The sequence below is a fragment of the Parus major genome, chromosome 5, assembly GCF_001522545.3.
Source record: "Parus major isolate Abel chromosome 5, Parus_major1.1, whole genome shotgun sequence".
NCBI lineage: Eukaryota > Metazoa > Chordata > Aves > Passeriformes > Paridae > Parus > Parus major.
Window position 1 is genome coordinate 7,256,773 of NC_031774.1, and position 17,422 is coordinate 7,274,194.

Consider the following 17,422-nt stretch of genomic DNA (forward strand, 5'->3'; position numbering starts at 1 on the left):
AATATCCTTCCCTTTGGTGTTTGTTCCCAGGATGAGGGGAAGCAGCAGCATTGATCCTGAGATTGTGAAGGCTAATAAAAAAATCCATATGTGCTATTAAAGTCAATGGTATCAAAGTAATTCCACTAATTTGACCATGTGAAGTGGAAAAAGGACCTTCCACACTCACTGGCTAGTGTTCCTCCATAAAAAGCCCCAGGAAAATCAAGGAAAGCCATAATAAGCAAGTCTGATCTCAGGTCCTTTTTTAGTTTGCTTCCACAGTGTTCTTAGCCAAGTTCAGTGTTCTTGAACTGCTAAAGAAAACCAGTTACAAGGCTAAATCTGAAACTGGAGCTTGAATCACCCTTTATGTCAAATCCTAACCAGACTCCTTACAATTCTGAATCTGAACATGTTTTCAATCTCAGAACAAAACCTGGATGGTGATATTCCCACCCCAGAAATCTCCTGACTTGCTTAGTTGGCATCTCCATGCCACCTGCTTGTGGGTTTGTATGGCAGAAGGCAATCCTAAGAGGGAACAAATTCCCTGAGCACCAATGACTCTGGAAAAAAACACATAAAGCACTTGAATGGTCAACAAATAGTTATGATTTTATTGAGTGGTAGAATACACAAGGAAAAAAAATTCTCTTTTTGAGTTACTGGATTTTGTAATTTATTTTTTTTTTTTTTAAGAATTAAAAAAAATAAAAAATAAACCAGGAGCTGTCCTATAAGGAATGTGGGTTTGCTGTTTTAACATTGGACATGTTAGAGCTTTGTTATGAGGGCTTTTTTGGGAAAGCATCTACTAAGGAAAAGGATGTCTTTGCTCTAATGAAGATCTCAAATCCAGCCAGAAAGCTCAGCCCCTGCAGCAGGAAATGATGGTGCCTGGACATGGGTCCTAACCAGCCCCCCAAGCCCTATTTCAGTGAGCAGTTGGGATCTAGACTGCTCGAATCCAGGCCTGGAGGGAAACCTCCAAGAAAAGTCCCCTAATTCCCACTGTGCTTCTCCCTGAAAACTGAGGGCAATGAGTCCCTGCTCCCAGAGCTGTGGGAGGTGGGGGCTTAGGGCTTAGTGTGAGATCCAGCTCACTGTGAGGTGCCTGTGGATGTCACCGGTCCCTGCCACCCCCTCTAAGCCCCAGCTCTGCCCTGTCCTGCCCTGTGTCTCCAGCACAGCCCTCCAGGCAGATTCCAGCCATGCTGGGAGATCATGGGACACCTGATTCCAAATTCCTCCTCCTTCAGCCCTCTGTATTTTTTCTCCCACTCTCATGCATCCCTCCCCAACCCCTGACTTTCCCAAACTTCTCCCATCTCTTATTCTCCTCCCAAAACACACCCAGAGACTTCTCTTTGCAGTTTGTGCTTTTCTCTGACATCCTCAATCATCCTGGTCCTCCAGCTCCTACTCCAGTCCCCCACAGTGAGTGGGGAGAACAAATCCAGTCCTTCCCTGGCTGTTGTTTGATTCTCTGCCTTGAAACCACCTCTGTGTTTCCAGCTCCCCATTTCCATGTGGTGTAGCTGGATTCAATAAACCCTGGCAGGCTTCCAGCACCCCTTACTGGCTTAGGTTTTTTTTTTCATACTTGTCTCATTACAGTGCAAATGAATGACTTTTATCAAGAGAGAAAGTGGACAAGATTTCACCTCATTATTTTCAGATGAACTGGTTAGTTAAGAGTCCTCAGAAAGCTGGGCAAAGCTGTGCTGAAAATTCTGTGTTTTGGTCATTATGATGGCAGATTTTAACCTGCTCGTCTCTCACTCATTGCTGCCTTGGAGACAAAGCTCATGGGAAGTTTATATCCATCTACATTTCCAGTCTTACTGAAACTTCTGGAATATCTCCAGATAAAGTTAATTTTACTTGGAGAACAATGATAACAAAGCAGATTGATCCAGACTTCCAGGGCTCTTTGTCAGTGATCTCTTTGACATGCTCCAGTTAAAGAGTGGAGAGCTTCTAGAATCATGGAATGGTTTGGGTTGGAAGGGACAATAAAGATCATTCAATTCCACCCTCCTGCCATGGAGGACCTTCCCTAGATCAGGTTGCTCCAAACTTCATCCAACCTGGCCTGTAACACTTGCAGGATGGGATGTCAACAAGGAATCAAGGCACACAGAAAACAACTCAAATTCCCAGATAGCTGGAATTTTTTGGAAGTAGAGGAAAAACTACATGAGCCAGAGAGGCTTTGCCTGGAAAAATAATAAGTTTTTTCTGGGAAAAAAATGCCCATTTGCCTAAGAGCTGATCTTTCCCCAAGATCAACCCAAACAAGGAGAGGAGAAGAGGAGAAGAGGAGAAGAGGAAAAGAGGAGAAAGAGAGAAGGACAGGGCTAAGGAGGAAAATATTTGCTCTGGAAATAAGACAAAAAACCCAAGGGCTGTCAGAAAAATAAGCTGGACATTTAAAAGCTTTCACTGTTGATGCCACTGTACTCATGGTCATCCTTGCTGGAGCACAGTGAGGTACATTCAAGGATGGGGTGCACAAATTAAGGCAATACTGATGAGGTTAGCCAAATTCCAGGCTAGCTCCTTACTACCTGCCTGGAAAATCACACCATCCAGAAGTGTGATTTTCGAAAAAGCTATTTCTGTAGCTTTTCACCCTAAACATTCATTCCTTATCTGTAAGCAAAGATAAAATCTCATTTTATTCTCCAAAGACTCAGGGAGGGAATACATTATTTTTTTATTTTTTTTGCAATGCTGGCCACAGTCCCAGAGTCATCTCTGTTCATGATGAAGCACCTTGCTGATTCTGTGGGATGCTGCTAGGATTCAGGGATTTGATAGAGAAGATCCAGTTTCAGAGCTGAGGGAAGTAATGAGGCGTGCAAAGTAACCAGAGTCTCCCTCCTGGTGTTTCCAGGGAGCACCGAGGCAGATGATGGTGCTGGATGGAGGCTGCTTTTGGAACCACAGCCCTTTGTCCTAAACCAAATATCTCTTCTGTAGTGTTGCAGCTGAACCTGAACCCCTGGTTTATTTGGGGTCAGGTACCTGCTCCAGAAGCACCTGGGAGCTTCAACCATAAGTTGACAGCAAGATCAGCCATTAGTGAATTTTGGTAATTAGGCGCTTGGCAGAAAATAGAGTTTTAGACAACTTGTAAGAGCGTTCTCCAAAGCTCTCGCATCAGCAGCACAGCCTGGGCAGGGCTGATTCCAGCTGGGATTGTCTGTTTGAGCAGCTCCTCCTTTTTCAGGGAGAACTCCTTTCCTTCTGTGATTGTTCCCAAGGGAGGGGTGAACAGTGCCATGGCTCCTGGCCTCGGGCAGGCAAGAAGAGGATCGGTGCCTGCCAGGCGTGTGCAGACAGGCAGGACTCTGGGTTTCTGCAGGGCAGGATGGTGAAAAGGCCATTTGTGGTTCCCCTGGAGCACTGAGGAGCAATTAGCACTTTTTGCTTGTGTGATTGTTTTGGTCTTTTGTGTGATTTGCTGGTTATTCGTTGTGTCAGACCTGCTCCTCATTAAAAAGAAAACAGAACCTCTTCTAAAGGAGATATTTTGCTATTTAAACCCAGAAATCTACAGAGCCCTGGGAAGAGGGGCTGATCCTAAAACCACGGCTATGTTAACCCTGCTATGGTTAGGGGTTAGCTGTGCAGGGCCAGGGTCACAGCTTGAACTAGAGGGATGCTATGATTAGAGAAGGGAAGGAGGCAGGGAAAGGAGAGAGCTGGGTTCTGGACCAGGCTGGAAGCACAGTCCAGCAGCTGCTGGTCCTGTGGGATGTGATTCCTCTTTCACACAAACCTGGGAAAGAGGCATGAGCTGACTGGGGTGTCCTCGGATTGCAAGCACTCACTGAGGCCTAAAATCCCTTAGGTGTGAATCAGGGTTTGTGTGGTTTAGGCAGAATGAGAACGAATCATGTGAAAAGAAGGTCAAGGTCAGATATTAATGCCCCTTTTTTAAACATTCCTCATCATCCTCTCCCAACCTTCCCTTCTTTGCACTGCTGGCCTAGCTTTCCACTCTCTGAAGCACATTTTAAATCTGCCTGGATTAAAACAGGTTGTCTGGGCCTGAACCAGAAGCAGCTGACAAGACAGAAACTCCTCTCCAACCGTGGATTTAGACAGAGATCTGAGAGTAAAAGACACAAGTTGTGATTCCCCCCCATGCCCCCCCATCCCTCCCGCTCACTCACACCTCCCCAGAAAGATTCATGATCACTTATGGAGATAAGCATCCAGCCAGAGATCTCCAGATTTCTTTAGGGACCTGTGGGAAGAAAAGGAGAAGTTTGGGAATCTTGCTTCTGTCATGTTTTTCCTGCAGAGGAGGCTGTTACTGAATTTTAATATCAATCATAAAACCCACCCTCTGTCAGTGTGAAGCCATTCCCCCTTGTCCTGTCACTCCAGACCTGTGCCCAAAGTCCCTCTCCAGCTCCTTTGGAACCCTTTTAGGCACTGGAAGGAGCTGTGAGTTCTCCTGGGAGCCTGCAGGCTTTACTCTGCTGTGCCTTGGTGCTGTGTGGCCCTGTCCTAACTGGATTTGAGGACAAAAGCAGGTCTGGAACCAGCTCTCCTGCCACTGTGGCCACCCCACTTTAATCTGCCCATGTTCAGAGGGGTTTGTGCTGGAGGTGCCTGGACTGCAGAGCTTTCTCATGTTCCCTGCCATGAATTATTCCCCTCGGAGGAACTGAGACAGCAACATTATCACCGAGGCTGCTGACAAGGACTGTTAGACTGGTCTCCAGCTCTGCCTGTAGGGAATTGCCTGTTGCTGCTGGCAGAGCTCTCAGGAGACACAGCAGGGGCTGTAACCTGACCTGTTTCCCTTTGATTCATCTCACTTTGCAGCAGGAGATCTGCTGGCAGCTGTCAGAACAGGGTGGTATAAAAGCCAGAATCATTAAGTGTGGAAAAGCCCTCTAAGATTGACCCCAGCTCTGTTGAGCCACCATGACCCCAAATGCCATGATCAGGTTTGTACCCATCTAAAGGTCAAGTGTTTGGTACTTTGACAGCAACAACACAAATTTCTGAAGGGTCTGCCATGTCCTGGATCCTCTGTGCTAGAAAATATCAGGTGTCCCTGGAAAAATGAGCTGCAGGTGGGATCAGGAGGGCCTTACCCAACAATGTCTACGAATGCTTTCCCAAGAGGCTTCTCCTCATACTGGACTCCATACTTGGCACATAATGACTTCACCAAAGGCTTCACCTTCCAGAAGTTGTGCCGTGGCATTGTTGGGAACAGGCTGGAGAGGAGAGAGAGGAAACAAAGCTGAGAAAACTCACGAGACAAGCAACAAGGGATGGGCATTAGGGTTTGCATCCTCAGGGGCTCATTGTTGCTGCCTCCTCCTCAAGCTGAAAAGGGAGGCACAGAGACACCCCTGCTTTACACTCCTCTCTCTCAAGGAGGTGGTGAAAACTGATTTTCCTGTCATGCCTCAAAGCAAAGCCATGCTCAGGACACACTGAAATCCAGTTTGTGCAAGAAGGGATACGAGTGAAATGAGAGGGCAGCAGGAGTGAGGGAACAGCCTCAGAGATGGCCTCTCATTCCTCTGGGAATAGTTGTTTCCTGCTGAACTGAATTCCCAGTGACCTGCTTCTCCACTTCTGGAAGCAGGTAAAGAGGGACTTTGGGGGAACCTTGCCCTATGCTCTTCCATGGAGATTTCTTAAGCTGGCTCCCAAAACAGCCAGCCTCACCCTAAAAGCTATTTCTTTTACATTTGCTGTTGCCATTGGCAACAGACTGTCCATATGGCCCTGTTTTCCATATTTTTTCTTGAATCTGGTACCCAGCATCCTACACAGTCCCACTCTCTATAAAACACTGGAGTGCTTTAGGGGAGGAGAGTTTTCTGAGGTGGATGCTTGGGATTTGAGCCCACAGCTTTTGTAACTGGTAGACGCATAATGACAACTCCTAATTAAACCCTAAATTAAGGCTGTGAAAGTGAAAGCTTTGGAGAAAGAGAGAAAAATGTCATGGCTGTAATAGAAGCAGACTATCATGGAATGGTTTGGGTGGGAAGGGATTGTAAAGCTCATTCAGTTTCTGCCCTGCCATGGGCAGGGTCACCTTCCACTAATGCAGTCTGCTCCAAGCCCCATCCAACCTCAGCCGGAGTACTTCCAGGGATGGAGCAGCCACAACTTCCACACCTGTGTAGTCTGAAACTCTGTTTCCTTGGCATACCATCCTTCCCCATGGGATAATTCCCTCCCCTGGGCTGTGACAAGCTGGCAGCACCCTCACGATGCTGGCTCTGTACTCACTGGTGCTCGATCTGGAAGTTCAGGTGCCCGGTGAACCAGTCATTGAAAAAGGACTGCTCAATGTTGCAGGTTGCTGCTATCTGCCAGGGAGAGAGAAAACAGTGAGTGTTAGGGATGGCTCATCCCAAAACCAGGGTGAATTTCCTCTTCCCTGAACTCTGGGGGTGCAGAGCCTGCCATGCTGGGCCTGCTGGGTGCAGCAAGGGGAGCTTTAATCATCCCTCAGGGCCTCAGGTAATCAAACTCTCACTGGTGGTGAAGTAATGGAGCAGCCCAAGCCCAGATTCCTAAATCTCAACCTCTCTCATTGGAGATCAGAGGGTTGACAACAGTACCAAGGTGGAAAACAGGAGGAAAATGCATGGACACAAAGTTTCCCCATTCCTGTGTAGTTATTGCCCAGTTTGCCTTAAGTTGATATTCTGAGAATATTTCTTAGGTATTCTTGCCATTAGTGATCATAAAAATAGATAATATTTTCTTCAGATTCTTAAAATTCAACCAAACTTTCGATTAGGTTTCTCCCTCACACATTTTACTTGGATTTGCAGGGAGATAGAACTGCCAGAATATCAAGAGTACGGTTCTAGAATAAAGAAGAGGAAAGGGAGCACTCAATTACTCATCTTCCAGAATGAAAGGACTAAGGCAGGCTCCAAAATGAAGAGTCAACATTTTTTCCTCAGCTATTTTGTTGCTGGGATCTACAGGCCTGTGTAGATCTGTGCCCAAAACACACAGGAATGCTTTTTGGATTTGCAGTCACGTCCAGCTTCAGTCACCACAGTCAGCCCTTAGCTCAACTTCCCTCCAGGAGCAGGTAACCTTTCAATTGTCAAAGTAATTGCAGAACTTTGGAATTCCATGTCTTTCCCCAGCATTGCTGCTGGCTCTGGGATGAATATCTTTATGGGAGAAGTCATGGACAAGACATTCTATCCTAGTAAGGGGTGGTGGTATCACTGGGGGTGGTGGTAACTTTCATACTCTTTGAGTAAATCCCATTTTGGGGTGAGTCAGGGGTGTTTTTCCCTCCTCCCAGTTACCTGGGAGCTCAGCCAGTCTCTGTGCTTCTCAGAATCAATTTCCATTGGAATGTGATTCATCTGGGTGACCCACACAAACCAGTGACTCTCCAGAAACCTGCAAAACCAAGAAAAATCATGACAATTTCTATCGGATGTGAGGACATCAGGTAATTAGAGTGGGGTTTGCAGGGAGCATCAGAGACTTGGATGGGTGTTGACAGGGAATTGCCTGGAATCATCCTTGTTCCAGGCTGTTTTCTGCAAGAGTAGATGATCCAGTCTTGCAATTTTGTTTTGTTGTTTTTTTTTTCTTGCATTATGAGTTTCATCAAAAATTTTGGGAATGATGGGCTGCTTGTGATAAGTTTTCCAGCTTGATTTCAGTTTTGGAGCATGCACAGAAATACTTCCACAGTCAGCTGGGAAGAGAGTAAGATGAGGCACTCTGGGAGGGTCCAGCCGTGACCAAAGTGGGGTCAGCAGTGTGTGAGAATAAGGAATGATGAGGAAAGGCAGGAGAATCCTGACTGGACCATCACAGGGCAGGGGAAGATGCAGGAAGAGTGCCAGAGGAGCTGGAACTTGGTGATGCTGACAGGGAAGTGAAGCAGTGGGACACAGCTGAGCTGAGGCCAGGCTCAGAGAGCAGTGGAGGGATGGGAGAGCAGCAGGGATCCCCTACCTGACAAACGTGAGGAGACACAGGGATCCCAGGATGCCGTAGAACGGGATGAAGGTGATGAAGTAGCGCAGGTAGTAGCTGATGGCCCAGGCCAGGTCCTGAGGGGATAGAGAAAACACCAGGTATCACTTTGCCCATCTTGGATAATGTGTCCTTGCTGATGATGTTGGGAACACTGGGTAATTCCTGCCTGCCCCCTGGCCTCCCTCTCTGCTCCAGTTTCCAGCCAGACCCCGTAGGGATGGAGGGGATGTTTCACTCACCGCCCAGAACCTGCGCTTGATCATGGTCGAGATGATTTGGATTTGGAAATACACAGGGATGAGCAGAGGCGGGAAGACTGCAAGGCAAAGGGAAATGGTTTGGCCATCAGAGGGGTGGGAAGGTGTGTGACATGAGAGACTGTTCCATGGAACTGGGAACGTGCAGTTTTCCCACAGAGCCTCTCACATGGAGGTTATTCCCAGCCTAAATTGTTTTACATCCCCTTGCTCTACAGGGCAATGCTCCAGGTGCTTGGATATCCCTGAGCTGATTTTGGGACCTGGAGAGGGTCCTGAGGAAGGGTGGGATGAGCTGGGATTTGAGGAGTTGCTCTGCTCACACAGTGAGGGCTGGAAAGGACAAGTGGCATTCCAGGAAAAGGGAAGAGAGGAGGGTGGATACTCACTGAGGAAGAAATACTCGTGCTGGTGGTTGTAAGGCAGGTACTTCAGCTTCTTCTTGCCATACTGCAGGACACAAAGAGACAGCTCAGCCTGGGATTGGGACATTCTCAGATAAGAGCAGATTCTCTGCAATAATTCTTAATTTATTGACCAAGGAGTTTTGACTGAATTCCCACCAGCAGGTAAAAAGAGACTTGGTGTGATTAAATGTCCTGACTTTGTCATTGTGTTAGGTTTTTAAAGATAATTTCTATTTACTTGATGGAATTTTGATGCACTTCACCTTCTGCCATTCCTGTCTGGAAGAAGAGCTGCCAGCACCTCCATCTTTATTAATATGAATGTGACAGGCATAAAGTCTGATTTTTTGGAAGGGAAAGCTTGTAACACAAATAAATCAGGCACATTATTCCCTCTGGGCTGAGCTCTGCAAGGCTGTGTGCTTGGCATAATTTGGAAAAGGATTTTATACCAATGTGAGAATATTGGGATAGACTGATTCTGGCCTAATATCAGATATTTTGAGGTGGAAATCCAGTTTTCCTTGTTATCACAAATGTTTAGGTTTTCTTTTAAGTAGTAGAACCATGGTCTGCTTTCTCAAGAATATAAAATCTGGCTGTGAAACCATATTTAATGTTGTATTTCTCTGTGTTGTCTTTGCTGTTTGTCCATTTTCTTGGGATTTGGTTTCTAAAACTAGAAATCCTTGCTCCATTGTGAAAAACACCATGATTTAAGTGCTTTGGGTAGGCTTTTATAAACAGGCAGTAAATATTTTGGCTCTGGAGGGGTGGATTGAATTAAAATCACTTGATGCTGGAAGATATTTGCTATGGAAATGGAAGGTCAGTTTTGAAATGTTCCTGCTGGAGTACTGAGGAGCACGGTATTTCCCCCTCACGTTAGCACTTAAAGCCAGCAGGATAAAGTGGCCTTTAGTGGCTTTTTGCTTTCTCTCCAATCCCATCTGTGTTATTTTTCCTGAGTTAACCCAGGACACTTTCTCCTGTGGTCAGCACAGGAAATGGATTGGGAATTAGTAGTCAATGCTGCTCCTCAGCCCAAGGATTGGCTCCAAACTCCTGTCAGACGAAGTGGCCAGACGAAACCCCTGGATTAAGCATTTCCTTTCTAGCATTCCTGGAAGTCCTGCCTGAGTAAGTCATAACAATGGGAGCCAACTCCTGGATTTGCGCAACCACTCTCCGAGTCCCTCTCGGACAGTAGTTTTCCATGTTTTCCCTGCTTTTCCTTACCTCAACAGGCTGCGTGTCTCCCAGGACAAAAATGTGCAGCATGTTCACATCTGGATCCTTCTGGAAGATGTTGGGCTTGGCGTGGTGCTGGAAGTGGCGATGGTTCCACCAGTTTGCAGAGGCACCCTGGGCAAGGAGAACACGGAATTTTCATCCATGGAGAGCTGCTCCCAAGGTGGGATTACCCAATCATTTATAGGAACTAAAGTGGTGCGACTCAGATTGTGGCCGAAGTGGGATTTGCTTTGGAAAGAGCAGCAAGCAGGGAGTGGTGGAGTTGTTGGTTGCTATGAGACTGCTGCTTCCAGCGGGATCCCTAAGGATCATCCGTCTTGAAAGAACACGGAGTAAATGCACTCTGAGCAAGTTACTGTGTCTTCCCAGAAAATCCTGAAATGGTTTGGGTTGGAAGGGAATTTAAAGCTCATCCAGTCCCAAACTCCTGCCATGGGCAGGGACACCTTCCACTAGCCCAGGCTGCTCCATGGGCAATGGTCACTGACTTTTTTTGTGCCTCTGCTCACTCTGGGAAGGTTGAGAGCCTCCCTTACCTACTCTGCCACAGCCAGAGTAGAATTCCCAGAATTCCCTGGCTCCATAATTCCCTTTACCTTCAGGTGTCCAATGACAAACTTGTGGACGATGTGGTTCCAGGAAGACTTCTTAAAGACAGAGAGGTGTCCAAAATCATGTTGCAGCCAACCTGCCTGGGCCTGGGATGAGGGGAAATCAAATAGTTAGGAAGCTGATGGGAATCAGAGCTAAGCAGGAAAGAAATGGAGATGGAGGGCACGTTGGGAGGGTGAGGAAGATCTCTCTCTGTTACCTGGGAAGTTGTAAGGATGCAGGCAAGGATGAGTGTTGTGATCCAGCCGGTCCCAAAGTAAGAAAGCATGAGCAAAGCCAAAACTTCCATGGCAATGATGTGGCCCAGGTAAAGGGAGAAGAACAAGGGGCTGGCTCGGAACAGGTTCATGTCCTCTGCTGTCTTCCGCAGGGTCCGGAAATCCTCCACCAGCTGGGACTGCAATAGGACAGGCAAGAGCAGGGTGAGGCTTGGAAGTGAGCCTGACTGAGTTGTGGGATGGATGGATGGATGGATGGATGGATGGATGGATGGATGGATGGATGGATGGAGGAAGGATGAGCTCCATCCTAAGGACCCTGGCTCCATATTCCAGCTTTTTGCCCTGTATTCCTATGAATAAACTGGCCAGTCTGAGCCCACATCCTGACCTTTTGGACCTGGAGCCAGGAGAGTAATCCAAGCTCTGTTAAGTGTCACATCACCTGATGGCTCTTCTCTGAATGAATTTCCTAAGCACTAAGGAGAAGCCAGAGCAAGAGGGAACTCAGTGCTATTGTGCCTAATTCCAGAGCTCTATAATGAGCACCCACTATCACCCGTCATCCTTTCAATCCAAGGGCCAGCTCCTGTGCAGCCATCCATGAGGAGCATTCCTGGGTCACTGGGGGCCAGCGTTGTCCCCTCTATTGTGAGTGACACAGATATATCACAATCATGGCCAGCCACAAAGAACAGGGCAGGATTGAGTTTCCTGGCCACAGCCAGTTGTGCTACGCTCTGGGCCTGAATAATGGATGAGCAGGGATACAGAGCTGCCCTGAGGATGGGCAGTGGCTGCTGCTCCTTAGCAAGGCCACCAGAATGAGACATCTGGGGACTTGTGTTTTGGAGCTTGGTCAACAGCAATGGAGCAGCAGAAGGGACCACAGTCACCAGAGGCTGGTGCATATTTCCCACTCTATGTGTCTCAGTTCCCATTTCCCTTCAGGATGGGCTCAGTCCAGACTGGGTGCCCGGAATGGGATGCCAGAAATTGGCTGTTGGTGGCTCTGTGGGAAAGAAAAGGTTTGCACAGCCAAAAGTGTCACCTCCTTTCCACATATATTTGAATCCATGATAGAATAGAAAGTAGGGCTACATGGAGATGTTCAGTCACTGGGAATTTCTCTCCCTCTCTGGAGAGCATCCCAAGAGGGAAAAAAATGTGGTAATAACCACTCTGAACCCCAGCTGAGGAATAAATACTCACATTTTTGTCTCGGTCCTGGCTGGGCTCCCCTGGAGCGAGTTCTCCAATAAGCAGAGGCTTGAGAAACTTCTGCACCAAGGTGGGATTGATATGGAAGGCCTGGAATGCATCCTGGAGTGGAAACAGGAGGAACTGTGTGAGATTCAGGACTAAGATGTGTTTCCTATTCACTGTGTCATTCCCACCCACCTCCAGCAGTTGTGGAACCTGTGGAAGAGGGGGGCCAGGTGACCTCCAGCTCTGTGATCACTTTTTGGGACATTAATTCCACTAAAGCCTGATGAATTTGCTGTCCTGGGAATGGTGAGACCTGGGATGGCATCCAGCCATATGGTGAAAGGCACCTCAAGAAATTATTTCTAAGCAACTAAATACTTAAATCCTGTTAATTCCCTTAGAAGGTAGGCAGAGGGGAATTTGTGCAAATCCCTCCTAGGATATAAATACCCTTGGAAAGTCTGCTCCTGGAGGCAAGTCAAGAGAGGGGCTGACTCTGGTGAGTGAAGCTGGGTGTGATTCCAAACACAAAAAATATTCCTGGGTGTTTTGGTCAGGTCTGGCAGTCCCAGCAGTAAAACAGCTGAGGAAAGAGTGGTGACTTTTCAGAAAAATAATGCCTTGTTTGTGGAGTCATTTTGATCCTGGCATTCATGAGTTTATCTGGCTCTTCTTTTTCTCTATTCCTTCCACTTTCCACATATTTTTGTCTGCCTGTATCCCACAGGTGCCTGATGCTCATAGTGAGATCTTGGCCAGATCCTTTCACATGGCACAACTGGAATTTTAACCCCAAGGACAGCAGCTGGGACAGAAAGCTGACCCAGATCAGAAACCCTCACTCTGTCCTTGCCCTTTCCTCACTGCACAGAACTGGAGTCAGCTCGTGGAATTCACCTGGGAGAACAGGAAAGATTGGTTCCATGAAGTGCTAAGAGAGTATGGAAAAAAAAAAATCATTAAAAGCAGGAGTCAGGAGAACCATGCCTCCAGCATTTCCACCTTTGTCCCATTGCCTAACAATTGTGGGGACCAACTAATATCTCCCTCCTGGCTCTAAAGAGAAAGGGCAGACAGAAAAGTGCTCCCTGTGTCCAGCTGACCTTTCTGTGAGCTGCCCTCCATTTAAAGTCTGGAGTTAAAAAATGCCAGGCAACAACCTAAAACCCAAAGTCCACCAAAATCAATAGAAACTTGGACCCATAAATGTGTCACTGAAATGTTGACTCTGGTGCCTTGTTTCCCTCTCTGGAACAATTTGCAAAAGATGTGAAAGAGGAAGGAAAAGCAGAATGAGGGGGGAAGTGAATAGCTGACTGTGCCTACTGCAAGGGTCTGCAGTTTTGGGTGAAAAAATAAAGGGGGGAAGAAAGGGAAACAGAGGGTGACACATAAGAAGCATTAAAAAATGTTGATTCAGTGTTATTTTAACTGCTGGCAATAAAAAAAGTCTTTGGAGGTCTGATTGGGTGCTCACTGCCTGGAGATCCTGCAAATGATGAAAGGATTGGATTTTTGTTACGTATATCTCATGAAGCTCTTGTACTAATAGGTCCAAAATATAAGATAGCACCTGAATTTTGGAATTGTTCTCACTTCTGTACTGCAGGAGATAAAAACTTAAGGTAAAAGATAATCCCTGGGAAATGCTGTGTGATATTGGCACTTGACCTCACAACTTTGTGATCTACTGACCAAATAAGCCAAAGTGTTTTTTGGGATGTGGGAATTATTCCAGCTGCTTTTGGTGAGAAAAAAAAAGCTTTGTATAATTGAGACATGAGCTGTACTTGAGCATTGGGAGTGCTTAGAGCAGTCAGCACAAGGATTTTCTTTTACAACCCTGCGACATCTCCACCTCTGGGACAGAGACACTGCAGTGTCCCTGCCTTTGTGCTCTGGGCATGAGGTGACCGCAGAACAGGCTGGCAAAGACTCGGATGTTGTGTTTAAAAAAATATCAGAGACCCATGGAATGGTTTCGGTTCATGGAAGTCCCATGGAAGGGACTTCAAAAATCCTCTCATTCCACTCCCTTGCCATGGGGAAGGACACCTTCCATAGACCAGGTTACTCCAAACCCCGTGCAACCTGGCCTGGAACACTTCCAGGGATCCAGGGGCAGCCACACCTTCTTTGGACAACCTGTGCCAGGGCCTCCCCACCCTCACAGGGAAGGATTTCTTCCTAAAATCCAATCTGAACCTACACAGGGTCAAGGCCAAGCCTTTCTCCCCCTGAATGAGAGAGGGTTTTCTGGGTGTAAATGGTTGTTCACCACGGGGCAGCTGCAAAACTGATGCCAATCCTGGTTTAGTGCTCAGAGAGGTGATTTAACAATTTCAGAGCATTTTTAAGGCCATGCCTTCATGGAGTGTGGGATGCAATGTAGGGTGGGGAGGTGGGAGGAGAACCAGCAATCCTGGAACCACCAACCTGTGCTTCAGCCTCCCTTTCAAGGATTCCAGACAACTGCAGTAGCAGATGCTTTTTGGTTGCTAATGGAGATATTGGAGTTAAATTCTTGGGGATAGGATCCTAACTCCTCCTGTTTCAGCAGCTCCGTGTTTAAGCAGTTGAAAGCAAAACCTGGCCCATCTTTCTGAGGGAGAAAGCTATTCATTCAGAGGATTTACTGAAAAGGGACAGAAGGGCCAAAATGCATCAGTGCTTCAAGGAAAAGAATGAAAAATAACCACAGGATGCAGGGAAATGGGGCCTGATGGAAAGGGAAGGCTCTGCCAAATAATTTTGTCACACATGGAGCCTTCTCCTCCTTGCTAAGGTGTCAGGAGCCGTGGGAGACCAGCAGTTCCTGTTCCTGCTTGGTCTCTGCACGTTTTGGGAAGAGCTCTGAGGAAGCTTGGATTTCATAAACACACCCTGAGGGAGGAACATGCTCTCTGGATGCACTTCTGAGGAAGGTGGTTTTGAGGGGAACTCCAGACAACAAACAATTTATTTCTAATTTGTTCCTGATTCAAGGCTGGGGTTTTTTTTATCGTTGTTTGGTTTTTCACATCTTTTACGCTGGTGAAACCTGAGATGTGGCTGAACCCAGTGAAGGAGCAGCTGGAGCAGCAGCAAATGGTTTGCTGCTTTTTTTTTTTTTTTCCTTTTCTCTTTTCTGTAACAACCTGTAACCAAATTCTCCAGAGAATTTTCTCCTGGGGAGAAAAAAAAAAGCTAAAAAGCTCCTTGTTTTAGAGCCTCCTCACAGAAGCAACTTTGAGACACAGCCTGGCCTCTGTTTAACCCTCCCTGTGCTTGGCTGCGTGACTCTGCATGTCACCAGCTCCACACTGGAAAAGGGGAGATTTGGGAAACTTTGCTCCTGAATTCGGGGCTCGAGGCATGGCACAAGCAGGAGACAAAGGCAAACCAGCAGGATTTAAGCAGAGCAATCTCTCTCAACCCATCTTCCGAACACCACGGCTCCGGGGGGGAGCAGCATCAGCTTGAACCAAGCTGGGAGCAGCGAAAGGGCTGAGCCAGGTGTTGGGGAGATGGGGACAGGGGGCAGCAGGCAGCTGGCTCCCTTCAGGGAGGGAAGGAGCTGTCAGAGGATGCTGCTGGAGCCGGGAGAGCCGCGGGGGTCGGTCCTTACCGTGGCATCTTCTCCGGCGCAGTGGCTGATCACTCGGTGGCCCCCCGGGTGCCTGTTTGCCCACTTGGTGACATTATAAACCTTGCGCTCTATCACCAGCCACTGGTCCGTCCTCAGGTTGTGCTTCTGGATCTCCTCCCAGGTGTAGAAGCGGATCTGCGCCGCCGGCTCCCCGGAATCCCCCCCTTGCTCACCCCCTTTCCCCATGGGGCCACTCGATTCTTTGTCTTCTCGACCAAAGGGGGAAAACCTGTCCCTGCGCCTCTCAGGGATGTGCCGGACGGGAGGAGCTTTCCTGGCGGGATTGAACTCAGCTGGTTCCCTGCTCCCTCCCTTTGCCTTCGCTCATGTCCTCCCTTCTCTTTGTTTCTCGCTTCGCAGCCCTCGGAATCTCTCCGCCTGCTCGGAAGTGCCCCCTAGGCTGGCTGTCCCCGCACTGATGCACTTTATCCTCGCACATAGCCCTGTGTTTTGAGGGAAGCTCGGCCCCTTCCACCCACACCCCCCCTCGCACCCTCCCTCTCGGGCATACCCCCCCCCCGGGCATTCTCCTCCCCCGGCATCCCCTCCCTCTTCCAGCATCATCCTTTCTCCCAGGCATTCTCCTCCCTCCCGGCATCCCCCCCCCGTCCGCTCCGCTCGGGGCCCGGGGCTTTCCCAGCGGGATCAGCCGAGCCCCAGCGCCAATCCCGGCTGTCCCGCCGCCCTCCCACTCCCGGCCATTGGCCCGTCCCGATCTTTCGAAGCGGCTGCGGGCCGGGACCGCCGGGGGACGGGAGGGTGGGAGCCCCTCGCCTCCTTCTCCTCCTCCACCTCCCGCTCCGAGATCCGTGTCCTCGAGATTTTTTGGCTCCTGCTGTAAAAGAGCTGAGCCCGACTTTTTTTTTTCCCCCGCGTCATTTTTCTTGCCCTTCCCCTTCTTTTTCCCCCTCTTTTTCCCTGTTTTCTTTATTATTTTTTCTTCATTTCCTTTTCTCCCCCTCCCCTTCCCCACCTTTCTCTCCTTTCCCCTCTTTTTCCTCCCTCTATCCCACTTTTCCTCCTTATCCTCTTTCCCACTTTTCCCACCTTCCCCCTTCCCTCTTTCCCTCCCTTTCCCCCATTTCCTCTTCCTCCCTCTTTCTCCCTTTTGTCATCTCTTCCCCCTTTTCTCCCCCTTCCCCCTTTTTCCTCCCCTCTTCCCTTTTTCCCCCCTTCCAGCCTTTCCCCCTTCCAGCCTTTACCCCTTCCACCTCTTTTCCCTCTTTTTCCCTTCACCCCTCCTCCTGCTTCCCCTCTTTCCACCCCTTTCTCCTCCTTCCCCTCTCTTTTTAATCTGTTTTACCATTTTTACTCTTTTCTTTTACCCTTTTTTACTATTTTTTACTCTTTTTTATATTTTTAATTTTCCCCCTCATTTTTATACTATTTTCCTGCTTTTCCTCCCTTTTCCTGCCTTTTTTTCCCCCCAGCCTTCTCACCCCACTTCCCACTGCTGAGCTCAAAAAGGAGCTGTTGCCGTTCTGCCCGAAAGCTGCATTGTTCTGCTCTGGTTTTGCCAGGCTGCAGCTGGTGGCTGCCAGACTTCACAGCTTTCCTGTGTCACAAGCAGAGCTGGGTGAGCTCTCCTGCCCAAGGCTGTGCTTTTATTAACAGGGATAGTGCCATCTTTGCCATCTTTTCCTTGCCGTGGGGCACTTTATTGTTCACAATTCCGCGTCGTTAGGTTATGCAAGGTGTGATGTTGCAAGGACAAAAACAACACAGACCATTTTCCCTGTGGCTTTGCTTACCTCTGACAGGACCTGTGGCCACTTTCCAGAGCCAGCCAGGTGTGACTCCCAGCTTCCCTGGCGATAGGAATCTTTTCCTGTGATTATTTTG

General features: G+C 48.2%; 1 protein-coding gene and 1 long non-coding RNA gene across 2 annotated transcripts; one reads left to right on the forward strand and one right to left on the reverse strand.

Moving 5' to 3' along the window:
- Positions 1-576: 576 nt before the first annotated feature.
- LOC107205402 (acyl-CoA 6-desaturase) lies at positions 577-16,011 on the reverse strand. Its single transcript, XM_033515169.1, has 13 exons — positions 15,560-16,011; positions 11,956-12,066; positions 10,725-10,922; positions 10,510-10,611; positions 9,899-10,024; positions 8,642-8,702; positions 8,235-8,311; positions 7,972-8,069; positions 7,308-7,404; positions 6,262-6,341; positions 5,103-5,228; positions 4,167-4,240; positions 577-3,473 (listed from the first exon to the last, which is right to left on the reverse strand). The coding sequence occupies exons 1-12, from the start codon at positions 15,764-15,766 to the stop codon at positions 4,189-4,191; spliced, it is 1,335 nt and encodes a 444-aa protein (XP_033371060.1). The 5' UTR covers positions 15,767-16,011; the 3' UTR covers positions 577-3,473; positions 4,167-4,188.
- LOC117244558 lies at positions 10,000-13,417 on the forward strand. Its single transcript, XR_004497907.1, has 2 exons — positions 10,000-10,073; positions 12,680-13,417. It is a non-coding gene; the product is annotated as an uncharacterized LOC117244558 (long non-coding RNA).
- Positions 16,012-17,422: the final 1,411 nt, after the last annotated feature.